This window comes from Acartia tonsa, chromosome 6 (assembly GCF_053477335.1).
Source record: "Acartia tonsa isolate MP-2025a chromosome 6, ASM5347733v1, whole genome shotgun sequence".
Taxonomy (NCBI): Eukaryota; Metazoa; Arthropoda; class Copepoda; order Calanoida; family Acartiidae; genus Acartia; species Acartia tonsa.
Window position 1 is genome coordinate 42208926 of NC_137265.1, and position 27763 is coordinate 42236688.

The 27763-nt window shown below is 31.9% G+C and overlaps 2 protein-coding genes across 8 annotated transcripts in view; both read right to left on the minus strand.

Annotated features, from left to right (window-relative positions):
* Positions 1–904: 904 nt before the first annotated feature.
* Nhe3 (Na[+]/H[+] hydrogen exchanger 3) lies at positions 905–26078 on the minus strand. 7 transcript variants are annotated; one of them, XM_080164932.1, is made up of 22 exons: positions 25973–26078; positions 23607–24576; positions 21815–21862; positions 17907–17964; positions 17477–17597; positions 16545–16589; positions 15205–15285; positions 14302–14374; positions 13391–13523; positions 13060–13176; positions 12645–12713; positions 12312–12392; positions 11910–12028; positions 11486–11564; positions 10990–11072; positions 10628–10725; positions 10177–10281; positions 9670–9778; positions 9230–9418; positions 8848–8937; positions 5413–5489; positions 905–3627 (listed from the first exon to the last, which is right to left on the minus strand). In XM_080164932.1, exons 2-22 carry the CDS (start codon positions 23679–23681, stop codon positions 3525–3527), a joined length of 1953 nt encoding a protein of 650 aa, XP_080021058.1. In that variant the 5' UTR covers positions 23682–24576; positions 25973–26078; the 3' UTR covers positions 905–3524. The 7 variants fall into 7 exon arrangements, with proteins under 7 accessions (XP_080021058.1, XP_080021057.1, XP_080021056.1 ...); XM_080164931.1 differs by having other exon boundaries at positions 25952–26076; XM_080164930.1 differs by having other exon boundaries at positions 23607–24602; positions 25952–26051.
* Positions 26079–26347: 269 nt separating this feature from the next.
* The window catches only part of Usp14 (ubiquitin specific protease 14), a 91550-nt gene continuing 90134 nt past the window's right edge, over positions 26348–27763 (minus strand). Inside the window, exon 12 of the mRNA XM_080164939.1 lies at positions 26348–26980. Coding sequence (XP_080021065.1) covers positions 26801–26980 — 180 coding nt within the window. The 3' untranslated portion in view covers positions 26348–26800. The remainder of the gene's footprint in view (positions 26981–27763) is intronic.

Here is a 27763-nt window from a genome sequence, read left to right on the forward strand (position 1 = left end):
TCCTGAGCACTACAGCTCGATTCCTAGCCCTTGTGGAGAATTTTTCCTTACATGGAGAGTGCATATTTTATTACAAATTTTTAGTTTTGTCTTTCATAAAAATGAATTAATTGTCTAAAGAACCTGAAATCTTGTAGATAAACCCCATAATGTTCAGAGTTTTTGATGGGGCATATAAAAACCTTTTTATAGACGCCTTAACCAGATTTCTAACTCAATCCTTGCCAATTTGGCATCAATAAGACAGACCCATCAAACATTGAGACATGACGGCTCTGTCATTAAAAAAAAAGAACAAATTGTCTTTAGTACTTATAACCTTGTAGATAGACCCCATAATGTTTAAAATTTTGATGGGGCATGTCAAGATCGTTCTATAGACACCTTAACCAGGTTTCTAACACAATTTTAGCCATTTTGGCATCAAAAAGAAAAATCTGTCAAACATCAAGGACTAGAGAGACCTTTCATGTCTCAATGTTTGATGGGTCTGTCTTTTTTATGCCAAATTGGCTAGGATTGAGTTAGAAACCTGGTTAAGGTGTCTATAGAAAGGTCTTTACATGCCCCATCTAAAACGTATAGGGTCTATCTACACGATTTATAGCATTGAAGACGATTTGTTGATTTTTAATCTCCATGTAAGTAAAAATTCTCCACAAGGGATAGGATTCGAGCTGTAGTGCTCAGGAGAGGTAAGTAGAAATCAAAATCAATAATGTTTTCTAATTGTCATTGCTTGAACATGATTTTGGTCATTTTTTGTTAGTTTTTGACCAAAACTGTAGGGTTTATATTGAAAAGAGTGAAGCGATCGGTTATTTTTTAGTTTCATTCATACTTACAGAGTGAAAGAGGCGAAGCTTTCTAGAACACACATTGCGTGTTGAAAAAAATAGAAAGATTTACTTCAAATACTTTTTATTCCATTCATAATTTATAATAAAAGCTAAAATAATAAAATTTAACATCCATAAAATTCAAAAATCAAAATAAAACATTGAATAATCAACAATCTAGAATTTATAATCAGAATAAAGTTAGAAAAGGAAAGCATTTTTCAAACATTTTAAAGGCTGACAGCGATCCAAAAGCCACTAGCAGTCTGTAAGATGGTGGAAAAAGACATTCTTATTTCTGACTAAATCCTATAATAATAATATTAACATACAATATATATTTTTTGTGATGAAATTTATTTGGAATGTGTTTGCTGTGATAAGCCTAAGAACATCTGAGCTTTTTGGGGGTTGGGGGGGGGGGGGGGGGGGTCGATTAGTCTTTAACCCCTCCGCTAAGCTTTTCAGTGGAAGCTTTATTCCTTCTCTTAAACTTGGAATAAAAAGACTCTGATTTAAAGGAAAGAATATGTTTTAAAAAGTGGTACATGTTTTTTAAAGTTTTAGAACACATCCCATAAAGATTAAAAAAAAATATAATTAAATATTTTACAATTTTAACCAAACATTTCCACGTGCATATAAATACAAATATTTAATATAAATATTATAATATAATAAAATTAAAATCAAACATAATACATATCATATAATTAAGTACAAAAAAAACTTTTGAATAAATCAGACTAAAATATCTATCACATAAATCACATTACCAAAGAAATATAGAAAATAAAATTAAAATGAGAGCTTTATTATTAAATTTCAGTGTGAAGATAATTTTCCTAATCTTTGATCTTCTAAAGGGATATTCCCATGAAAGATATTTATTACTATGGTTTGGTTATTAAACAAGGATGAAAACATCTATTAGTAGCGAAGCAGACGATAATTTCACGTTCCGTCCTAACGGTTTCTAAAGGAAAACCATAGTTTATAAAATGGTGTAAAATGAAGAAGTCTCCTCCTATACTTTTAAAACAAACTCACACACGTTCTTAAGAAAATTATACTTTAAGATTTTTATTCATTGAACTATCCCTTCGTTTTACAATTTAATATTCATGTTAGAAAAGTTTAGGATCTAATTTTATCTAATTTAGGTTAGATAAATTCGGTTCTAGGTAGCCCCGCTGGGTTACGGCACACTGCACACTCCTTATATATAACTTAACTCAAAATGAGATAGTGTTTTTTTGCTCGACTATGCAGTTAGAGGGAAACCACCCAATAAAACTTATAAAGCTCTCAATAACACAATAAACACACTAATTTACATAAATATGATTTCTAAAATCAAAAAATTCCGAGATTTGACAATGAGATTACATCAAAATTTTAAAATACTAATTTTTTTGGATCAATTTGGAAAAAACGCAGATGGGTCTTATTAAAACCAAACTTTAAAGGCTTTTTTCAGTATTGCTTCGAAAGCTATTTGTATCCGCTGGATTAGAACCGGTACTTAGCCATACTAAAAAATCATGCATAGCATCGTATTAAAGACAATATCTCAAGAATTTTAAACAAAATCAATAAAATGGTTAAACCAGGCCTTCGGCCATTTAACAAACTGGTTTAAATCTATAATTTTTCATTTTAATATCCACGGAAAGTTGTCTATTATACGATGCGATAAATAACTATTAAGGTGGTTAAAAAGACCATAATTAATATTTCCAACTTGTTTTAATTTTATATAAGATAAATAAAGGTACATTTTACATATATTAGGTCATGATCAATATTAGGCAAAATCTCTTATTTTGCCAGTATGAGACCCCTATCCAGAGGGGGATAAACAATGGACGATAGATTTATATAAATGCCCAATAATAAAAAACTAAATTACCCTTTTTTTGTATATCAGGAATCTTATTACCAGTTAAAAAGTTTAAACACAACAAGTTTGTAACCAACTAATAAAAATGAAAGTTTAAGAGCCAACAAAATAATTTGACTATTTAAACTTTAAATACCTACCTATCAATATAATTTACAGTTCAACAGCCTTTCCCTTCTAGAAAGTAAGAGATTTTGCCTAATTTTATTTTCTACTTCAAACACTAGGTAATAATATTTTTAAAAATTTTCGTTCATACTTTAAATGATATAAGTATTCTAATGCACATCTTTTTAAAGCTCTAAAATAATCATAAAAGCATACTTTTAATTTCTTTAATTTTAATTTTAACACAACAAATATTCTATTATACCAGTAACAAAATGGATTGTTCACTTTTTTCTACCCAAAGTAAAAAGATATGTATTAATTTAAAAATACTGTCTTTTTATTAATGTCTTTTTTGGTATCTAATTGCTAATCTGAATTTTATAAATCATCTTAAAATACCTAAAACTGTAATCTGCTTTAGAAATTAACTTTTTGTAGATTTTCTTGGATTTCTATTTTAATTAAATAGTAGGTACCTTACTAAAAATGGCACTAGTTTATAATGCATTTAGAAAACCTTTCACAAAATTTAGTTCCCCCAGGGGTTTTTTAAATTTATGTAGCTGCCAAAGATCCTCAAAGATCAGTGTTGAAAAAACGCCATAATGTGAATTATTATTTTTTCAGCCATCCAGTGCCTGATAGGGTTTGTATTGATTTGTGTTTGTGTGTCAGTCCCCGTGGGAGAGTGTGTTCTCATCATCTGTTGTGTTGTTAGTAGTCGTGGTCGTGGGTAATCCTTTTCTTTCTGCCCGGGCAAATTGCTCATATTCCCTAAAATTAAGATAGGTTTAATGATTTCAGGAGTCTTGGGGGATAAGACAATTGGCAATAAAAAATTAAAACAAAATTTTCTCCCTGAAGATTAAAATAATTGGTGGAAAATTATTGACACTGCAAGTAAGATTTAACAAAAGTACCCAAAGTTTGTAAGCCATCGATTAAGAGAACATTTGAAAAATTTACAGTTCAATGCATCCCTCCAACCCCCCCAGAGTTGAATATTTCCCCAAAAACTTTATAACCTTGTTATGCAAAGGGAAGGATGTTAGAACAAAAAAATGAAAGCAGGGATCTAAAGGACAATGGCCAATAAATTGATGTACTTTAACAATAATGATACACAAAATCATCCCCTTCTGGGGATACAATTTGAGGATGAAACGTTTAAACACTCAACTTAATGAACCAACCAATGAAAATGCAATACAATTCCCAAAGTTGTTGAGCTAACGAATAAAAAAACTTTATTATAAAACTTTGGGGACTAGTGTATTAAACTGCCGAAAGTCCCCTCCCTCCCTGAAATAGTAGTCTCAAAAAACAGTTCATTTTTTTTTTGTCTAGGTACTTACTAATTTAAATTTCAAACTTTTTGAAGATGCGTATATGTAATATGTATTATGTAACAAAGATAAAAAAATTCAATAATTTGGACTCAAAACTTTGTCAAAGCATTAGGTAGATATATAGAAAAAATGAATTAAAGCTAGAAATAAGCATATGCATAATTGAAATAAAATATTTGAACTACATTACCTATACAACTTAATCGCAAGTAACTAAAATGAGCCATTTTCCCCCTGATTTGGCTCTGACTCATTTTCACTATAATTTTAACAAGATTCATTTTATGATTTTACTAATAAGTATTATACAAGCGAACTTTTATTTTCCCCTTAAAATGTTTTCAATTAAAAACTTACGCCGTGTGTGTGAGTGGTTCGATTGATTAAATGCGGTTACAATTATTTTAAAGGATTAAGTATGACACCCTGGTATTTTCAGGCTAAATTCTAGTCACCGAAAAAAAAGCTACAGTTAGCAATCAGAGATGGCATAAAAAACCACTTGGTTTAAACCAAAAAAAACAAGGTGGGGATGTTTTTTTTAAAAAATATTTATACAAATGCCTATCTTTCCGGTTATATCTTTTCATAACGTAAATAATACAGTAAATAACTGTCAAAAACCTAAATTACCGTATCAGCCAGAGTTATCAAATCGGGCGGGCGGTTTTGGGCTGCCCTTTTTCGGGTCCATTTGGGCAGATTTGGGCACCCCCCGTTTGGGGAGTGAGAAAAAGAGGGAGGGGGTAAAAAAAGGGGGGGGGCAGGCCTATAATTTAGATATTATTAAAAAAACTAGTTTAAACCAAGAAACCAAACTGGTTTGTTCTTTTATTTTTAAAAACCTGGTTTTTTACCATCTCTGTTAACAATACAAGAATAAGCTGACGTTCTTATAGAGTAGGGACGTAAAACTTATTAAAAAAAATGCCCTGTCTTCCTATAGCTCATCTGACTTATTTCTTTTATACAAAAGAACACTCAGGTATATCAAGGAATAAGACAGTGAACGATAAATTGATATACATTCCCCAATGATGATTGGACACTGCAATTTTGAAATCAACCAATCGAAATTACATAAAAGTTGTTGAACCATCGAATAAATAACATAGGTAGTTATAAAACCTTGGTTACTATTTTAATTTACAGTCCAATGTCCCCTCCATACCTGAAAATTTACTACACAGACACATATAAAGGAACTCACCTGAGTGAAGAATCTCCAGTCATCTGTTCTTCAGTGGTCAACCATCTGGCTACGGGTCCCATCCATTGCATTGTATCCTTAATATAATATCCATTATTATTGCATTGTATCCTTAATATAATATCCAGTATTATTCCATTGTAGTCATATATCTTGGTCCCATCCATTGCATTGTATCCTTAATAAAATATCCATTATTATTGCATCGTATCCTTAATATAATATCCAGTATTATTGCATCGTATCCTTAATATCATATCCAGTATTATTCCATTGTAGTCAGATATCTTTGTCCCATCCATTGCATTGTATCCTTAATAAAATATCCATTATTATTGCATTGTATCCTTAATATCATATCCAGTTTTATTCCATTGTAGTCAGCAGGGTTTCGGATCCGGATCCTTGGACTAAAAAAAATGCGGAAAAAATGGAAAAATCTACCTAAATTTATATAAAATCTCAGACTTTCTCTTGATGAGAGCCAATCATTAAGGTTTAGGTTCAGACTTGAAAATTAAAAGTATTTTTGACTTCGAATTAAAGAATAAATTTTTTTTTGAAAAATTTGGTGATTTTATTTTTATCGTCAAGGATCCGGAACCGGATCCGCACTGACCAAATTTTGAGGATCCGGATCCGTATACAATCAATGCGGATCCGAAACCCTGGTAGTCAGATATCTTGCTACTGGTCCCATCCATTGCATTGTATCCTTAATATAATATCCATTATTATTGCATCGTATCCTTAATATAATATCCAGTATTATTCCATTGTTGTCAGATATCTTGCTACTGGTCCCATCCATTGCATTGTATCCTTAATATAATATCCATTATTATTGCATTGTATCCTTAATATAATATCCAGTATTATTCCACTGAAGTCAGATATCTTGCTACTAGTCTCATCCAATATATAATATAGTATCCTAAAATTATATAATATCAAGTTTGTCTTTAAAGTGTCTTAAAAATGTCTTAAGTTTGCATCTAATTAAATTGTAATAATGATAGTTTACAATACTACATCCAAAATTCTTTGATTTAGAATTTAAATTTTTTTCATATGGTTTCTTTTGGGTGACTAAAATTTAAAAATGCAATTTTTTCGATTTTTTATTACAAAGAAAGACTTACTAAGGGGGAAGGCGGGTGTGATACTTTTTGAAACCAAAACTAAAAGTGAAAGGAACTCAACTAAAAAAAAGAGTTACATCACTGAAATTTAGCATGGCAGTTGCTTTCAAGAGGTATAATGTGGAACTGTGATAAAACGGCTGCAGAACCAACGCTTTCGCCGAAAAAAGTAGGTATCAAAAAAATGTTGTTTGTATTTTGAGCAAAAGGTAATAGGAAGCTCCAAACGGACAACACCTTTCAAATAAATCAAATGCTTTGGTAATGTCATGAATTAAGAAAACAGACATATGGATAAAAGTACCTACACATTATCATCTTTTTTTTACATTTTGCTTTGCTAAATGGTTATTATAAAAAAATGGGAGGTAAAATAATTTAAATTAGAGTGGTGTATGCCCGTTGGGATGAAACTATTTATATTAGGGTTGGCAATCCGAATCCGTCCAACTTTTGGATAATTTTGGAATCCAGAATCCGAATCCGTTCTTTTAATAGTGAATTCGGATTGTTAATTGTTAGGCTAAAATTAGCGTTTTGAGTTGAGTCTGAATATATATTTTAATTTTTAACAAAGTCATTTTGGCCGCAGTAGGATCTAGAAATAAGAGAAAAGCTACTATAAAAATATGATAAAACGCAGCTTTAGATTCTCCCAGTACCCGGTAAAATTTGATCCCTTAATTATTTAAAAGGGCCTTTTAAAATTTTGCTAGAATCCTGAATCCGTCAAAAAAAATAAGAATCTGGAATCCACGGAATAATCCGTTTCATTTTTGGGCGTTTTTTTTGTCAAAATCCGAATCCGGTCCAAAAATTGGACGGATTACCAACCCTAATTTATATCTACAATTACAGAAATTGATTAAAACAAAACATTTATGTTTAGGAACTAACAAAACTTAATGACACATTTTAACATTTTTCATAATTTCTATCTGAAAATAACTAGAATTGAATTAATGTAAATATACATAAAGTTTAATACTTTGTTTCTTTTCTTTACAGTTTTCAAGTCAATCCTTCTTTACGATTTTTATTTAAGATTTTATGATAAAAAAAGACTAAAGTTAAATATCACATAAATATCAATATATTAAAATGGTTAATCAAACGCAATTTTGTTATTATCCATTGAAAAAAAATATCACAGCGTCTAAACTTAATACTTTTAAAATAAATGCCTATAAAAGCAAAGTTTTAAAAAGCAAACTTTTCAAAGCGAAGCTTTCCTATAATTAGGATAGGTCTGTCAGTATGTAGGTTTGTAACGGATAGCATTAAGCCATGTTAGAATTGTCTTATAAATCTTAAACTATGTATTATTTTCGAAAAACTTAGTAAAATATGTAAAAAGAATTTCTATAATCCTTATCAGATGTAAAATTGTGAGTCCTAGAACAATAAGGATCCAACAACTATTTTTCTTTAATATTAAAAGTGCAGTCACTCTATATTTTGTAATGTTTGTTAGTCAGTTTGATTTGATGAGCAAGCATAACTTTAATGGATGTTGACATACTTGTTTTATAAAGGTTTAATAGAGAGGAATAATTTTTTTAGGAGATCTCGTAATCAAGGCATAAAAGTCCTTTTTCCATAAGGATATAGATTTATGTTGTTTCTTAAGTGTCCTTTGTACATTGATTTACGAGAGCTCTAAAAAGAATGTCCCTCCCATTCTTCTGAAGGTATATAGTCAATAACATTTATTAAAGAAAAAAGATAAACTAAAAAATTCGCGGATTTTTCTCTTTTATTCCCATTCTTCATAGGTATCCTTCCAAGAACCCTGAGTTAAAAAATAAATTATTACATTGACAAAAGATTATATTCTCCAACCTCCTCTTACAAACAAAAAAACATAATCCTAAAAAAATAAATGAATGGAGAGGTTATCTGTAAAATGTTCAGTAAAATCTAAAACACCTGAAATCGTTTATACCTAAAATGTTCTAAATTCTTTAGATGATTGTTATTTAGTCTGGTTAGATCTCACAAAGGTATAGATTCTTAAATTTCTCGAATGGGATGGATGTGACATATGTTCTTCGTGCAAATTTGGACATACTACTGCTATATCAGGTTCGTGACATCAAAAATTAGAGTAGGATCTTGGCTAAAAACAGGCGCAACTTATTGCCATAAACATTTAGGACATCCAGACAAAAGGTCGTGCAATCAATAACGTTTGGCAGCGTAATCATGCACTTTATTGGCAAAGTATTGTTTATCCAACAAAAAAAAGGTATATCTCGTCCTCTAGAGGTTATCTGCGAATATGAAATCTCACCATGAGTGTAGGCCTGCTGTGAGTGAGAAGAGGTTTCAGTACAGCAGAATCTACAGACTTCCAGCTTCGTGCCAGCACACTTCGTCGTACCTAACAATTGTAAATTTTAAGAAGACTATTCGTGAACATAGACAAAGAATTTCGATACTTAGCATCCGAAGCTTCTTTTGATTTAATTTAGTTATGAATTATGGTATATAAGATCTCTGAAATTGCAATTACTAAACACATATACTTAAGAATGTTCAGGTACTTTTGGATATTACAATAAGGAGTTATAATTAAAGAGGTGTTTACTGTTCATGATTGGTACCTTTTCAACCTACTAAAAATCTAGACAAAAGACTTGTAGGGTACCTCTGCTACAAGAGACTTTGTTCACCTGTGTCGGAGTTCTCTGTGATTCAGACTCCGGTTCCTCATATCCATCTCTGTCAGGTAGGGTGTCTCCGTTAGAATCTTCTTGTATTACTCCAATAGGAATTTTTAAGAATTTGAGAAGAGGGCTTGTGAGACCACCGCAAAATATGACTGTGAATATGGCAATAAGTGATGTTGTAGTCAGGAATATCTAAATAAAATATAAAATAAGTTTAATCATTATTAGAATAGTGTCTTATTAGAGATAAAGATTCTAAATAATGTGGTTTAATATACTAAAGAGGTTTTCGCAACTTGCCCAGGACCAATGAAAAGCTACACTGTATCAGTTCAGCGGTTAGCGAGATCCTTCGGTACACAAAGCCGGACAGAGAGAGTTCCTGTTACTTTATTTTAAGGAATGTCAACACAAGATACAAAGTTACAGAAGGTTATTCCTACCTGTCTAGGTTCAGTGACCGTATTTTTGATGGCAAGTGCAAATGACAGGGCTCCACGCAGCCCAGAGAACCACATCATATGCTGGAAATTACACGGTATCTTGTTCTTTCTAAAATAATTGTAAATATCAAATTGACATGTCTCAGAAAATACAATCATAAAAACGCCACATAACTTTGGAAGAAATCTAATAAGAAATATGACAATTTTGAAATACACTTTTAAAAGCTAAATCTAAATAAGGGCTCTTTAGCTTAATAGATCTGAATAGTACTATGCATTGATTCAATGATTAACAAACAGTAGGTATATCTTTCACTTAATATTAACAATTTGTCACAACCCTAAGTCTGTTCCCTTAAGAAGAATCTATAAAACTTTTGTAAGTGCAATGGGCATATTCCTAGAAAAAGCAAAATAGAACTTCAAAAGCCAAGAAGTTAACGAGATTTTAAGCTTAAGATAGTAGTCGGACGTATCAAATATAGATGTATTTAAAAAGCTTACCTTCCAATGTTGAGTAGCAATGAGAGTGGATAGATATTGAGTGCCCTGGCAACTCCGATTGCGAAAAGGGCTCCCACGATAAACAAAAACTCAAACCGATGCCGACTAGAAAATTTTTTTTGTCAATGGTTGCTTCAAACAAAACTCTGCGGGGATATCAGTAATCCAATCAATATAACCTAACCTCAAGTAATAATAAAACAATAATTCCAACCCCCCTCCCCCCTTCCTTTGTAATTTTGTTTCAAAATAAGTGAAGGGCCTTTGCTTCAAAGCCCCACTTCGCCTGAAAAAATCACATCTTTTGGTTTTAGTTTATTTATACTAAGATATTCCTAATCATTTACATATTTTGGGTTGATAATATTACTTTTTTAAAGCGAAAAATAAGATATTAAATTTTAAAAAATCATTTTATGGTTGTGAATTTGTGAAATAATAGAAAACGAACCTGAAAGTAAACATGCTGACACCAATGTAGGAAAAGATAAAATTCTCCATTAAAAAGTTCAGAAGTTCAAACAGTTGTCGGGTTCGAACCTTTGATTCCTAGAGAAAAAAATCATATTGAAAAATAATTGCATAATAAGTTTGTTTGTCCGTCTGTAAAAATTATCTCGATAACTGCTGGACTGTTAAAGCTTTCCTTTACAGTCTAAAATTATCCTCCCCCCCTTAATCTTTTTAAAAACACGTGAAAGAAGGGGGGAGGGATCAATCTACATCCCCTCTAACCCATCTTTTAAACACTAGTTATAACATAAAAATATAATTTTAGCTGCAACTTTTCTACCAATCAAAAAGAGAAAATACCTGTGAAAGATTTGAGAATGTATAGTGGGCCTGACAAATTCCACAGAACAGAACAGATACAATTCCAGACATCTGGGCAACCTCTGCAATAAAAATGGAGGTTAGATTTTTAGTATTGATTGGAGTTCAGTAGATAAGTGGTATGGAGCTTCTTTGGAAATATGTGCGGTTTCCCACAAAGTGCATAGTCGAGCACAAAGACGTCTAACGTTAAAGGGACGTATACTCCACTCAAAATTAAGAAAATATATTGGATTATCCCTCTCAAAACCCTCATTTCACCCCCTCAAAATGAAAAGCTTGGACGTCCCTGCCAATGCCTACCCTTATTTAAAATAAATTGAAAATTATTAGGAGTGGTTTTTCACTTTGAGTAAGGTTAGGTTATGTTGGGCAATGCAAAGGGAAATCACGTAGCGGTAATCCCCCCTGAACTATTTTACTACACTTTCTGATAAATGCCCTTTCTCCCCTGAAATGAAAAATATTTGCTTACCTGCAAGTAGATAGCTAGAGTAGGATAACACGAAGAACAAGCTTGTCTCCAAAATTGGAAATTCTCGAATATGGGTGTACTAAAATAATCACAATAATATTTAAAGTTGGTTTAAATGATTTATCAAATATAGAAATAAAAATATAATAAATCAGCTTTATTCCAATAAAAATATGATAACCGAAATACCTTCTTTGGTAGATTAATGAAATTTTGAAGAATATAGGAGGATATTTTCATTTTGTTATTATATAAATTGGTAAATACTTCATTTAATTGAATATTCAATAATATACCTATATCAAAATGGAGTAAAATATTAATCATAGATGTTAAGTGTAAATGAAATACAAGAATAAATATTATCATACATAAACGACAAATGGTGATTAATAGAGTAGCGTCGCTATTAAAAACTACAAACCTTGGTAAGAATAGCTGTGATGACGCCTAGCAAAGCTCCGAGACCAACAGATCCAAAGAAAATTGAGAAGAAATGAAGAATTGCTTTGAATATGGCCGCCACTTGTGTCGCATCAGATTCTAGTTGAATGATTAAAATTATTAATTTATTATTCAATAGAACACTAATTTCCCCCCCTATTATCAGTTGTCAAATAAATGTTTTGGAATGCTCTATTATATTGTTCACAAAACTAACTATCAAAGGCGTTTAAAAAGGCATTGTTTATAGTAGTTAGATTTCTTTGTTTGTCCGTTAAAATCTGGGTAACCACTGAATCGATTAAGTTTTCCATTTGAAGAAAACTTCACATAGTTCCCCGGGCAGCTTTAGGCTATTTTATTATTTAATTTACTTGTTTACCTGAAGTGTTGAAAAGTTTTCCATAATCCTCTAGAGAACCAACAAGGACAAGAGCAACAGCATCGTTCAACAAACTTTCACCTTGAAATAATATGTTGTAAGTGAAAGAAAAGTTGAAATCCTTTCCGCCTGACTAAAGCTAATAATCAAGTATCAAATGCTTTCTGGAAGTCATAAAACACTTCAGGCATACTTTAACAACTATAATACCGTGTATATTCAGCCAGTCGCCAATATGGAGCAAATTTACAATTTACATAATAAATTTCTATGTTACTAAACCCAATTTTGGTCAAATTAACATAATAATAGTAATCTTATATCTTGTCTTACCTAGGACTAAACCATTTAGTGTGGGGTCCACATTAAGATCTGTAAATATAGCCAGGGTTGTTACTGGATCTATATAAGGATTTATTTTCAGAATTATGGCTTAGTTGCTTCAGTTTTCCTGTCTTATTAACTTTTTTTATTGGTTAATAACAAAGATGGATAAAGAAATATTAACAAAGGATAATAAATCCTCCAAAAATCCTTTGCGTGAAATTCTAGTTTTGGTAAATAATGGTAAAAAACACAGCACAATAATCTTTTTATAAAGGATAGTAACCGTAAAAATAGAGTTTTTTAATCAAAATAATATGTAGCTTTAGATATAAGGAAGATTACGTCAAGCATTGAAAATCTAATTAATATTGCATCTAACATTACTGTTTTCATTCTTTTTTTTTCTTAAAAGAAATCCTTCCTGTGGCAGAGATGATGCAGCCAAAGTGTAGGGTCTCAAGAAAGGTCATCTTAATTTTCATGGTCTGCGTGACCCCCCACATTATCAAGGCTATCACAAAGGTTGATATCACGGTTCCTAAAATTGTACATTTTAATTTAAAAAAAAATGAATTTAAATTAAAACAATAGGTATTAGTTTTCAAGAAAAAATTACTTTCAGGTTAACTTACAGTCATACAAGACCCAATAGATAATTTATCTGATACATAAAGCTAAGAAAGTTCAAAATTCCATGTAGACCACAAATATCCTACTACTTTGGCACATAACGACTGTAAAAGTTTGTTTACCTAGCAAAGCAAATGTAAGAATTGACCCAATGTTGTGGAAAAAATGTTTCTTGCGCATAGAATATCCAGCATTGAAGATTATGGGTGGTAGAATAAGATAGAAAAATATCTCGGGATCAAACGTTGCCTTCTCCTAAAAAGTTGTAATTAATAGTTTTATTATTATAAACACTATAGCTATATAGTCTATTGCTACTGATCAAGTATGTCATTCTTAAGTTTATCAATATTTCTTTGGAATTTATACCTAATTTCTTATTTCTCAGTGCACCACTCGAAAAAAAAGTTGTTCTTACACTTAAATATACCTAGTACTTTATACTACACTAACAGCTACGCCCCTAGGGCCTAGGGTCAAGTGAGGAAGGGAGGAGCGATTTCGAACTTTCACTTTCAATTTTAGTGTTAGTAAGAAGTAAAAAAATGATTTTTTCCGGGGTCGATGGGGTATTATGCTCTTAGAATTTTTTTTCAATTTTGAAAATTTGAGTATTCCCCCCCCCCCCGACAACGAACAACTCTGGCCGCAGCGCTCGGCTCCCTAGCCTGCCTAACCGCAGCGCTCGGCCCCTTTGCCTGCCTAACCGCAGCGCTCGGCCCCCCTGTCTGCCTAGCCGCAGAGCTCGGCCCCCTTGCCCGCCTAGCCGCAGCGCTCGGCTCCCTAGCCTATAACCTTACCTAACCTAAACTAAAATAGTTGTTCGTTGTCGAGGGGGGGGGGGGGGGGGATGGTACTCAAATTTTCAAGAGGAAAACGCCGTCGATGGTTTTCAACATTCCCTAAAACTATCAGATGCTTCACTGAAAAGAAGAACCACATCGGTTCAGTTGTTGGAGAGGTCTAATGGTAAAAAAAAAGAGATAATTAGACAAACATCCTATTACTTTTATATTAGGATACTTATTATTACCTGTATGTCTGTTAGATCTTCTGGTTTCATGTTGCTCTCCGGACTTGAATATGTGTAGGTGTACGTCAGATTACTAATGGTAAATATCAAAATTATTAACATAAAATTGCTGTGTCATTCTATACCTAATTGATGGTTTTAAATGAGTTATTTATTCAAACAAAATTTAGCATAAATAAATATTTAAATCTTAATAATAATAGCCCATCATATAATTTTTTCACGGTATCATTTAAATCAGAATGTTTGAAAAAAGCTAAATAAATGATTATTTACTTAAACCAAATATCGCGTTTTTGCAATGGAATGTAAATTGAGTTTTTTTGCCATCATTTTTAATTAATAGGTAAGTTCTTTACCCCTAAGTGCCTAGCGAGCATAGGGCCCCCAACCGTTATTTAAAAATGTACCCAATACAAATAAAACTTGACCTGAAGTATAGCACCAACAACTCTTTAATTTCAATTTGATTATAAAAAATAGGAAAAGGAAAATAGGTTTATGTGCTTAACTAAGCACTTTTAGGGAAACCGTCAATGAAAGCAAAATGTAAATGTAAAATGATAAGTATCTTTTAACCCCTACGTCATTAAAACTTTTTGTTATCTACTAACATTAGTGAACCTAGAGAATAGGAATAGAAAATGTAAAGTTTTAAATTTCTGTGCAATTCATTTCGTGGACGGAAAAGGGTTTAGATTTTAATTTCTTAAATGTAATGCTAGTGTAGAATAACTTTTTACCTAATTAGCGAGAAATTATTGGTAAGTTGTGATTAAAAAAAAACTTTGGATCATGGAAAGAAAACGAAGTGGCGGGTTTCGTCGTGTTTTCACAGTAGCTTTTGATAGGTTATTTAAATGCTAATGATTGCCATAGAAATAGGGGAAAATTTATATTTGCCTGATGTTCATTTTGAGCATATTTGGAGGAATTCCAGGATTAGCTTTAGGTCCTGTGGGCACCACGTTCCAACTTATGATCCTGAATCAATAATTACAAGTTAAAGCTAAAAATCTGAATAAATATTAACAATCCAAAAATAAAAAAGAAATTGGCATTACTTACCAAATATATTTGTCTATTTTACACATAAAATTGTAATAAGTGTAAATTAATCACACGTGTAATAAAAACAAAGGTAGCAAGAAATGCCCGTCCCCCTTCATCGTGTCAAACAAAACGAAAAAATCTTGTTTTTCCAGTAGACAACTCATAACCATTTCTCCAATTTGTTTATATTTCTCAAATAAATTTAAACTTATTACATTGGTGATGCTATATTTTTCATTTAGGCTAGGTTACATATTTTTCAAATGTCTCGTAGAGATAGGTTATGAATGGTTCACTGGTTGATATAGGGAATTGATCAAGCTTTGATTATTCCATTTTGATACTCTCCATGCATATACAAGATGAATGTTTGAAACTATTTTGGAAGAAAAATTTGTAATATCTTTGCCCCTTTTGCTAGGGAGGAGTTTCTCCCCCCCCCCCCCCTCCAACAAAAAATAGCTAAAAATGGCACAAGTTGGTATACAAACCCTGAAAAGCATAACCTAATTCAGCTGGTGACAAGATCTTAAGGGACGAACGGACGGACAGACATCACTCTCCTTTGTATTATAGATATTAAAACACTTGTTGTGCAGCAGCAAATCAAACTCAAATTCAAGAACAGTAAAGGTTTGGTGCATGGAAGAAAAAAAATATTTAAAAACTACCAAACCTTTCTGCACTTAAATAAATTAAACTTCCAACAATTGTGCGAAAAATATAAAATTTTCAATATTAACAAGATGAAATATAGTTTCTTAGAAACAATCAAAGCAAAATTATTTTTCAGATTCTATATTTCTTCTTCTAGCTAGAACTTAAATCAACAACAAAAAGTTGAAAAAGATAAACAAAAACTTAAGAAACAACTCACCAAGGGCTATCATATAGGCTTTAGGGGATTTAAATAAAATTAAAATCGTATTTACATAAAACTTCTAAGTAACAAAAAAGTTATCACGAAAAGAAAAGCTATTTATAAACACTACTTATAATCGGCTGCGGTTAGGTAAAATACTTATATATCCTAGATATTATTGAAATTTGGTAAATAAAAGTTAGGCGTCGTAAGATAGTACTTAGTTATACCCTTTACCAAGAGTTGAGTAAAAATCCACCATTCAAATATTAAGGTAAAAAATGCAGTGCCAAAAAATCCCCTTAAAAATCCATAATCTAACTCCTACCCCGTTGAATTTGGGTCATATATTGTACCGTCTGCCATTAATGAACTAGGAACAAATTGGAAATATTTTGATTACTTCAGAGGTACTTATAATCAAGTTAATATAAGCATATAGCCTACATAACGCAATGAGATACATACATATTCCAAGGGTTCAACTCCAAAATAAAAAAAACAAGGATGACAACATCCATAAAAGTGAAGCTCTGAAACGATATGACAGACGATATAACTTTTGTTGAGTGTCAGAACTGAATATACAAAATATGAAAATAAAAGGTTTGACAAAATTACACGTAAATTTGTTGCAAACCTTGTTAAATACAGAATTCTGTTTAAGGACATACTGACATTTTTAATACTTGATTATAGAGATGCTTCGCTCATAATATTGTACCTTATTGTAATAGGAATCAGTAATCAAAAAATCAGATCGATCGGATGATTTTATCACATAAAAAATTGTTATTAAAAAAGTACAAAAATCAACATGTTTAAAATGGACGTACGGACATTCTGGTAACGATTATAGAGTTGCTACGCTTTCTAAGTCGTACCTAGCTACTACAGGAATCACCATGCAAAGTTTGAAATCGATAGGACAATTTTAACATGCCTAAATTAACCAATAAAAGCTAACTATCTCGGACGGACGTACGGACCGACCCTAATTATAGAAAAGCTTTGCTTTTAAAAACAGATTTACTTTTTACTTACGATGACAGTTATCCGAACAATTACACAATTATGTTCATTAAAGCTTTTATATAGGTACATCATTATAATGTTGAATTGCCCCTTTTTAAAGTTCAATTTTTCAAGAAATAACATGTATTTTTTGATGACCCTTTTCTAAATGATTCGAAGCTAAAAAAATTAGGAGGGAGTGGGGAGAATAATAGTTAGTCCATTAGCGAAAAAAGCGCAACTTACCGATGAGCAGGGCCAGTATATCTGAGAATAGCCCCAATGATGAGACCCAGGATAACGGAGACGCCAGACTCGTGGATGTACGCCAACCTTTTCTTCTTAAACACCCAGGTAGTCAAAATGGCTGTGTATAAAAAATATTAGTTAGGAAAATATAGTTCATAATAAAGATGGTCGGTAACTTTTTATTCCTTAAAAAATCTAAAATCCATTTTTATGAAGGAAAATCTTAATTGCTAATAAAAATGGGTTTCATATAAAGTTAGGTTCTATTGGGCCCCGCTGGGGTTATGCATAGGAGAAAACTACGCCACCTTATTTCATACCTAATGTTTCAAATTAATTCAATGGGGTGCGCGCAGTGCTCACTCAGAGCGCTTCTGGGAAAATCACCTAATATAAGCAATTAACATTAAACAAACTAATAAATTGCCTATGGTTAGAAGAATAAGGTAGATTAGTAAATCTAAGCTGTCGTCCACATGCTCAATCTGGGTACAATAAAAACAACATTTTTATGAAATTTAAACCACATTTATTATATCTATGAAACACTATAATTTAGACTTTATCCGATGGAAAACGCGTAACGGGATATTCTTTAATTCAAATTAACCAGGTTTATAAACTATCTTATTTAAAATATTTGCTTTTGAAGATTTTGTCAGCACGAGAAACTACAAAGAACAGGATATAGAAAATAATAAGAGTGTTTTGTCGCATGTTATTATAGACAGCTTTCCGCGGAAAGTAAAATCTTAAGATTAATTCAACGGGGGTAAAAAAACTAGTATTCGTAGAAAATTGTCTATAATACAATACGATATATGATTTTTCAGGATGCTTAGTACCGGTTCTGATACAGAGGATTGGTTGGGAGGCCATACTGGAAAAGATATAAAGAATTGCAGTTAAAAATACAGATTACAGAGGTTGTAAGGGATATAATTTTCTTATCAAACAAATCTTACGTGTTAAAAAATATCAAATCATTGATTTCTATACCTAGAGAAAAAGTTAATCCTAAACTTATTTAACTTATTTCGCAAAGAAGAGAAAAGTTAATCTTTAATTTCATTGTAATAGAAAGGAGTAAAAAAAAAAGGTAAAGACATCCATAAGTAGCAAATTGAAAAAAAAGTGTAACAATTTATAATATTAGTAATGGGAACCTTTATGAGAAAATTTAGACTTCTTACATAGAATTGTCATTATATTGTACCGTAATGGAAGAAATAGTAGGTTGTAAAATTAGTTGCGCATTGGCCATAGAAATCTTCACAAAAGATCAGCAGTCTATCTAATCACATTTACCCAAAATAGTTTATTAAAGACTAGCAGCTTCGCCCCTAGCCTCTAGGGGCTTTGCCCCAAGTTAAGGGGTCTTATCAACTAAATTTTTCGCATTTTAGATATAAAATAAAATAATATACCTAGGTATTTTTTTTTTTTGGGGGGGGGGAATTATTTTTGGGTGGAAGGGTAGTTGTTGTTGTTGTTGTTTTAGCCACAGGCCCAGCGCTCATCCATTTTCATCTTCATCTTGATTTTCATCAAGTAGGCCGAGAAATCTGGCTGCTTCTACCGGTTTCAGCCATAAGTCTCTGGTGGTCAGGTTGGTTGGGTTCTGTGCACAGTTAAAGAGGTGGTTAGTATCATGATTGGGTTGGTTGCACTTTGGACATATATCTAGTGTTGGATCCTCACGAATTCTGGCGATGAAGCTGTTTAGATCATTGCTGAAACCAGATCTATAGCGAGTTAACATAGTTCTTGCTCTTTTTGGGAGCTGTTTCTCAGATTTGTTAACAGGAGGTGCTGGCTCGTTCAGAACTCTGTTGTTTTTCAGATTAGTAATTGTGGTGGCGACGGAATTTGTGTGGATTTGTTTAACAAGACTTTTGTAAACAGTGTTTTCAAGACCTTCAGGGGGAATCATGTTTTTAACTTCTTCCCCAAATGCTGTGTCTAAGGTATGTCTCATAAGCCGAGGGGGCTTTGTTACCAGAGGTTTGTTGTTGGGATGGTGATCCTGTCTGGTTGCCAGATGAAATTGTTTTGACAGCATTTGGCAGTGATTCTTGATTGGCATCATTTTACATTCAGCATGTAAATGATCATCTCCTGTAATCCTGAGACAACCTGTAACAGTTTTCAGGGCTGTATTTTGGGAAGCTTGGAGTTTATCCCACATGTCGTCTGCCAAGTTTAGACTCCAGATTGGGCAGCAATAATTAAAGATGGACTGTCCAATTGCTTTATAGGTGGTAAGAAGAACTTCCTTTTCCTTGCCCCAATCTGTCCCAGATAGCGATTTAATGATGTTGTTTCTGGAACTGACCTTTGTTTTGATGTCTGCAGCATGTTTTCTGAACTTAAACATGTTGTCAAAGGTGACTCCTAAAATCTTCGGATTTTTAACAGTAGGTACCTTTTCATTCTTGATGTATACTGGAAGGTCAATGCTGGCGTCGTTGGAGAAAGTAGAGAAAATGGTGGCCGTCGATTTAGATGGTGAGATCATTAGGTTGCGGGTTTTAAACCAGTCATCTAGGATGTTCAGATATTGATTAATCTCGGCACAAAGGGGTTGATATAGTGGTCCAGAGTTCAGGATTGTATTGTCATCTGCATAGCCAGACAGTTTAATGTTGCCAGGTGGTTGTGGCATTTTGGCCATGTATAGGTTGAAGAGCAGGGGGGAGAGGACTCCCCCTTGTGGGACCCCTTGTCTCATCTTTCTAAATGTTGATTTAGAGCCGCGAAATTCCACATATGTTTGACGTCCTCTGATGTAAGAACAGAGAAAACGTTTAATGTGACCATTTAGCTCAAGATTGTAGATGTCTTCCATCAAAAGATCATGGTCAACCGTGTCGAAGGCCTTGGACAAATCAATAGCAACAGCTACTGTTCTGTTGACGGGCCTTTTCATGTTGAGTCCGGTGGTGATGTGTTGGCTAATGTCATTGAGGGCGGTTGTTGTTGAGCGGCCCTTGCGGAATCCATGTTGGTGGTCAGGTAGGTCAATGGCAGCTGTAATTTCAGGTAATAGTATGCTCTCTAGTATTTTAGCAGGTGGTGAAAGTAGTGAAATAGGTCTATGGCTAGACCCTTGGTCCACTGGTTTCCCTGGTTTTAGTAGGGCGATGATTCTGCTTTGTTTCCAAATGGCAGGTATTGTAGCAGTATTAACGACATTGTTGTAGATCTTGGTTAGGTATTTTATGCCATTTGGGCCTAGATGTTTAAGCATTATAGGAGAAATCCCGTCTGGTCCTTGAGCTTTAGAATTTTTGGCAGCCTTGATTGCTTTGGCTGTCTGTGTTTCTGTGATGTTAACGTCAGGATCAGAGGGTTTCTTCTTGAGGTTCCTAAGAATGTTTCTGGATCGTTGTGTAGGTTTTTTGTTTGTTGTTGGTGTAAACTGGCGATTGAATTTGTTGGCTAACTTCTTTGGATTGTTGTAAACCTTGTTATTGAAGCTAATGCCTTGGTTGTTGAGTTGGCTTGGTTTTTTGGTAAGATTTTTTATTGTTGTCCATAATTTCTTTGTATTAGCTTCACATTTGTTTAAGTGCTCCTTCCATTTGTCTCTTTTATGTTCATTTATTTTATTTTTGATGGGTGTTATTTAATTCAGGGATTCTTGGGTCTGATGGATCATTTCTCCTGATTTGGTCTCGTTCTTCCATCATATTTAGAGCATCTGTTGGAATTTCGTTGACAACTCTCATAATTCTGCCTGCTGGGATGTATTTTTTAGCAGCTGTTTGAATAGTTTTTCTGAAGAATCTTTCATCTTTATGTACATTATTTGTATGGTAGGCGTCGGCAAAGATCTCTTCTGTGGAGGCGGTAAATTTTTCCCAGTCAGCTTTCTCAAAGTTAATGTACTGTCTGTCTTGTGATTTGATCTTTTTGATTGAAGCTTTTATCCCAATTAAGATTGGGAGGTGGTCAGATGAAAGTTTTACCTCTGCACTCCATTCACTTGTTGCCATTAAGCTGTTAGATACAAGACTAATATCTGGAGATGATCTTGAATTAGATGTAATTCTTGTTGGAGTGTCTTCATTTATAATTCCGTAAGGTTTATCGTCGACTCCACTATTTAATTTTAGTTTTAAAAAGAAAATAGTTATAAACCTCCCGGAACCTATGAAAAGCTACCCTGTAAAGGAGAACCCGATCGGTTCAGCGGTTAGCGAGATCCTTCGGTACAAACAGACAGACGGACATCGTTCTACTTTATATAATAGATGGACAGGCGAACATTTAATATCATAGAGTAACAGGCTGTTATAAAAGAAAATAATTGGGATAAAAATGTTCATTTTCCTCTTTGTAATTATCTGTTTTCTCGTCAACTTGCTCCAACGTAGCATCCTAAAAATACATTTTAATACATGAATAATACAATTTTAAGTAACTAGCGGCTACGCCCCCTAGAAGCCTCTAGGGGCACTTAAGGTAGGATGGGGAAAAGTCGACATAATCCCATTTTAAATTTGAGTTTTAAGAGTAAAAAAAATTTTTTGGGGGGAGGGGGTGAAGTCACTCTTCCCAAAAATAGTTTAAAACCTTCCCAGGACCTGTAATAAGCTTCACTGTAAAGGAGAACAATATCGGTTAAGCGGTTAGCGAGATCCTTCGGGACAGACAAAAAATGCTTACTACTTTATATATTTCGATGATGATGGTTTTATAACAGTATATTGTGTAGCTTTTAATTGATTTAATAATAATGACCGTCTAAACAAAATAAATCTATCTTTAAAATTCATCTCAACTTTTAGCAACTGAAAACAAAATTGTATACCTATAAAATTAATTCTGTTAAAAACCCAGACAGACTGACATACAAACAAAAGGATAGACCTATGGAGCAGCTTTACGTCTATAAATTTTATTCCAAAAATGCCTTACGTAGTGAGATTGTATTACCGTTAGACATAAGGTTCATAAGGAGTTTGATTAAATACATCATGAAAGAAAAGTTATCACGAAAGAAACAAGGATGACACTTTCCAAAAATAGCGAAAATCAAACAAAATTACTCAGAAACAGCCATAGAGTAAATCCAAATTGGCCACGCAAATCTTAACAAGACATTTCAGCCGTCTACTTCAAATAAAAACCAAGCAAATAAATTTTTCTTCAAAAAAAACTTCATTCTCCAAGAGCATTTCTATTGCAATGTACTTAAGGAAAAAGCGAGTTATATACATTTTACAGAGATTCTCAATGGTAAAGGGAATATTCACAAGAAAATTTGTATGTCTTTCTTAAAAGCAACGAAGTAGGTAAAATTCCAAATCCCCCAAGGTTTTCATGAAATGTAGAACTAACAGACTTACAGTGAGCTACAAAGTAGCTTTGCATCTAAAAACTTCACAAAAATATGTAAAAAGTACTATTTTAATTTTTTTTAGTCAGAAATCTAGGTATTTAAAACGTGCTGACAACAGCAAAAAAATTAAGCTTTCCTGTAAAGAAAAATCACAAAAAAAAAAATATTTTTGATTTTAAATTTAAATCATTAGTCACTAATGTACAAAATCTTATCTAACGTTTTTATGTATTTTTATGTACAATTTTTATTAATTGCTAGGATTTATTGAATACGTTAGAATTTGATTTAAAAATACTAATTATCAAATACAAAATACTGATTCAAAATTTTCATGCTTAATTATCATACATTTCTAAAAAATGAAATTTTGAAGAAATTTTAAAATACTTTTTAAAATAATTTCTGTGCATTAAATCGAACAAACTTTCCAATAAAAAAAATAAACTTATGTCAAATATATAATTAAGGAAATTTTATCAAAATGAAAAACAAATAATAATCAATAGTCAATAATATATTAAATATATTAAATATTAATATTTTAAAGACTGCCAATGATTTTAAACAATTAATATATGGGAAGGGGAATCATCAGTTAAAATTTAAAGTATATAGGTATCTTTAATAGTAGCTGAGTAAATCTCATTATAGCTAAAGTACTACGACAAACGGACGTGTCATAGATCTAGAAATGCATTGCTTAAAAATAAGTATAACATATGGAATCCGTGTATTATAGAACTCAAGGAAAAAGAGTATACAAATAAAAATCCCTACCTGAACGCTGGCCATTTCACTGCTTGCAAGTGTGGCAGTTGCGTAAAATACAACAGCCGCCGCCGGTAAAAACATTTCTATTTTTTATATTGATTAATTTCTTGTAAAATTAGTCTTGCTGTTGTGTATAATTCACTCTTTACTGGAGCCCAGATATTTTTCTACTCTTCTCATTTTTTCATTTTATATTCTGCAAGTACATATTACTCTCTATATTCATTCCAGTATTTAAACAATTTTTTCCATTTTTTTACAAAAAAAAGGGCATACGTTTTTATAGATAAGATTTCGTAAATCAAGATATAAAGGACATTAGAAACATAGCAAAAAGACAAAATTTCAAAAAATAACTTACCAAAAATAAGTAGGTATTACGAGGCACAATTAAAAAATTATCAAAATGAAAACTTCAAATTGTAGATTTTTACGGTCAAAAATTGATAATTTCAATTGGACCTCGTTAAATATCTTCATAGGGCGTCTGTATTTGTAATTTTAGCTAGACAGAAAGATTTTAAGTAAATATTATATCTTGATTATGAAATCTCCAAAATGATCACCCTTACCATTTCTAATTTTATAAACATACAAAATTGAAAATAATAAAAACAAAAATTAGGGTAAGTATAAAAAATTTGATAAAAATGTTTTTAAAAACCTATCACATAATTTTAGAATGTATACTAAAATATAGGCAAGATATTGAAGTTACTGTAGATTTGTATGTCTTCAATTAAGTCGCCTGCTTAATCTTTTAGGGGTGGAACCATAGTCATGATGTTTTGATACAAAATTTTTCATCTGTCAAATAAGCTATTTTTCTACTGATAACAAATGCATGTATTAATAACACATTTGCTTTAAAAATGTATCTCAAAAACAGACTAAATTGTTTTTCCTTACCTAAAATATCCCTATCATAGAATCTCTGACAAAAAATGCAAATATAAGTTAAAAAATCAAATATTTACTTGAATTGAGTATTATATCTTTGTCCTTGTGTAAAAACCTTAAGAAAATTTGTTTACATTTCTTAATTAGTTAATATCAATGTCATTTCAAGATGTTATATAAACGAATATTCATTTTTAATAGACGCATTTTAAGTACTATAAGGCTATTAAAAAAAACTATGAAAAAAATTGATTTTAGATTTATTTATAAACTAAGAATTTCTAGAAAGGTATTGTATCATTTAATTCTTGAAAATGCTTTGTTCACAGCTTTAGATTTTTATCTTTCTAACAATTCAAATATTTGAGGTTTTTAAATGTTTCTCTGATCATCTCGAGTTATATCAGCAACCGCCATGCCAATTGTTTTTTTATACTAGTCATATGTTAGTTAAAAGTTAAAAAGAAAAATCCGCGAAAAAATGACCAATAATTCATCTATCCCAAAAATAGCAAACTTGGACTATACTGTAATTCGTCTCTATAAAGGACTCTGTAAATAAAGAATGGGTATTCACACAATTCCGCATATTTTTTGTGTCCCAAAGTGATTTATATTCGCAATAATATATGATAACAAATGAAGAGGTATGGGTGTTACGGTTTAATGATGGAAATGATTCAAAGGGGAAGAGACGTTATTTGCAATTGTAATAATAAGCGGTTCTGATGATTTGCTAATGTGAAACATTTGCGGAAGTAAACGCACACCACCTCTAAGTGCAATAATCTGTGAAATGTATATTACATCTTAAAGCCTTTAAATGTAAATACTTTTTCAGGGAAAAAGGAAAATGTTAACTGCTATGGAATTTAATAATCCTTTAATATGTAAATCAAAATTGTATCCAAACTTTTATAACCACATTATCCTATTAGTTTGCTAAAACTTTGGGTATTTTTATTGGATCTTAATTCATGGTTCGAGCTAGCAGTGCCCAAACATTTCATCCCATAATCCATGAATTAGCTGTATTAATCTTGACATACATTAGTAATTTTTGTTTATGTTTCAATTCCATATTTTGACAGATAGGTAAATTATATAAGTATTTAATAACTCATTTTAAAGTATTTGCAATAAATATGTTTTTGATTTGATGAGAGGGGGGGGGGGGGGTGAATATAGTAGAGATCTCGTGATCAATGTAGTATGGGCACTTGATAATATCTTGGAACAACCAATCAGAATGTAATAATGGTATCCAAAGTTTAATATAATGTTTTAGCAATATATGATGCATCAAAAAGCACCTTATAACTACCTTGTTACCTATAGAAGACACTATATTTTATTATTCACTCTGTATCTTAAAATAACGCCTTTATCTTAAAACCAATAAACTAGGTAATAATAAAAACGTTTAATACTAATTCAACGTAATTACTAACTAGCGAAAAAAAATATAATACTCATAAATAAGAGATAAGCATTGTATTATTTGAATCTACAGATGTGTCATGCTTTCCGCCTTCAAAACAACATTTAATACCAATTGCCAAAATCAGAAGAAAAAAACATTCTCAATGTTAAAATATTATTTAATAGATATACAATCAAAATAGCAAAATTTAAGATTCCTCATAACAAATGATAGTAATCTCTTGGCGTTTATATCTTGACGGAATCTTTTTATATCTGGCGCTTTTAATAAACATTGACATTCCTTGCTAATCCTACTGATTTTGGCTTTAATACTTTACTGGTTTTTTTTTGCGGCAGTGATGGCACACAAACATAAAACATGTAGATAAGGATACAACAAATACAAAAGAGAAAAGTAATAGTAAACAAACAGAAAATTATATTTTCTTCAATAAATAATCACAGAAATTATTCAGAGACTTTTTTCCAGCATTTTATTATGTGTTAGGACGATGGAAGAAAATAACTTGCTCCTTACTTTTTTTGCAAACAATACATGATTACTTTAACTTGTTGAAAAGTTAGGAAAAAAATGTTTTTTTTTCTTTCTATAGATTCCATTTCCCTCATATTTTTTTTAACTGGTGATGTTTAAAATACAAAAATGCATAAAGTTATCACCTATGCATTTTACTTAATAAATAAGTTTTGTTTAGGAATAAAACTAGTACAAAAGATAAGGATAAATCTAAAAGTAAGGAGATAAATAATTTGAAAGGTACGTTGAACTTAATGTCATAAAAAAATGTGTAATGTTATGGAATATTTCAATCGATTTAGGTTAGGTAAATAAGATGAAAATAAATAAATACATATTAAGATGTCTCCATTTTTTCACCGCCTTCGGCGGCGGCAGCTGGCGTGGTCGAGGCGGTTGATTCGTCGCCGCCACGGTTCTTGGGCAACCTTCTTGGAGCGTAGAGAAGGATATAGGCGGTATGCCAGTCCCCGCCTCCGGAGAGCTTCAATACGTCCTCCTCGTGCACAGGACTTACCTGACATTAAAAATAATTTTATAGCAGCTTCGCAACTTATTCTTTAAGTAGATAAAAAGTTAATGGATTATGTTGTATCTACAGGGATCTTAAGTGATAGGGCAATAGAAAATGTTAAATTAATCTCCATCCCCAATAATACAAAATCATCTCTTCTGTAGATTAAAGTTTTAATACCAACGCGGTCATAAAAATTTTAGGACCAGTGTAATTTCGAGTCCAATATCCTCCCCCCCCCCCTGGGATTTCTATGGGAAGAATTCCTAAAACGAAACCCATATTTTAAAGATTCTTTTCTAAAAACAAACATACACCCTCTCTACATTATAGTAAGAATAAAGTGAAATTTTTTTTATGAATAATAGGTAAACAGCTGTTTTACATAATGAAAAGAATTATTTGACAAGAAATAACAATATTAATCAATTACAACAATTATAAATTGTTAATAATATTTTTCTTTGTTGCACGTAATAAATTATATAAAAGTAACAGAAAGCCTAAATAGCTGTCTGTTTGTTTGTACTGAAGGATAACGCTAACCGCTGAACCGATTTGGTTCTTCTACAAATTTTTCTTATATTTAAAAGATGAGTTTTTTTAAGATGAGTCAAAATTAACAAAAGCACCCCCCCCCCCTCTCCCTTAAGTGCCACTATATGCCACTAGGGGCGTAGCCAATTCTTTCCTGATAAATTTTGTGTCTTAGATTAGATTTTGGCTTTTTTCCTGACCTCCCTTGCCTTCCCCAAGAGGCTAGGTGCGAAGCAACCATAATTAAAG

Excerpts from the sequence above, each read along its gene's own strand:
- Nhe3 (XM_080164932.1), bottom strand. The coding sequence starts at position 23,681 with ATGTTTTTACCGGCGGCGGCTGTTGTATTTTACGCAACTGCCACACTT. Across the intron at positions 11,073-11,485 it reads CTCTAGCTATCTACTTGCAG|AGGTTGCCCAGATGTCTGGA; the intron begins GTAAGCAAATAT and ends TTTTTATTGCAG. Across the intron at positions 9,419-9,669 it reads CGGTCACTGAACCTAGACAG|ATATTCCTGACTACAACATC; the intron begins GTAGGAATAACC and ends TATTTTATTTAG.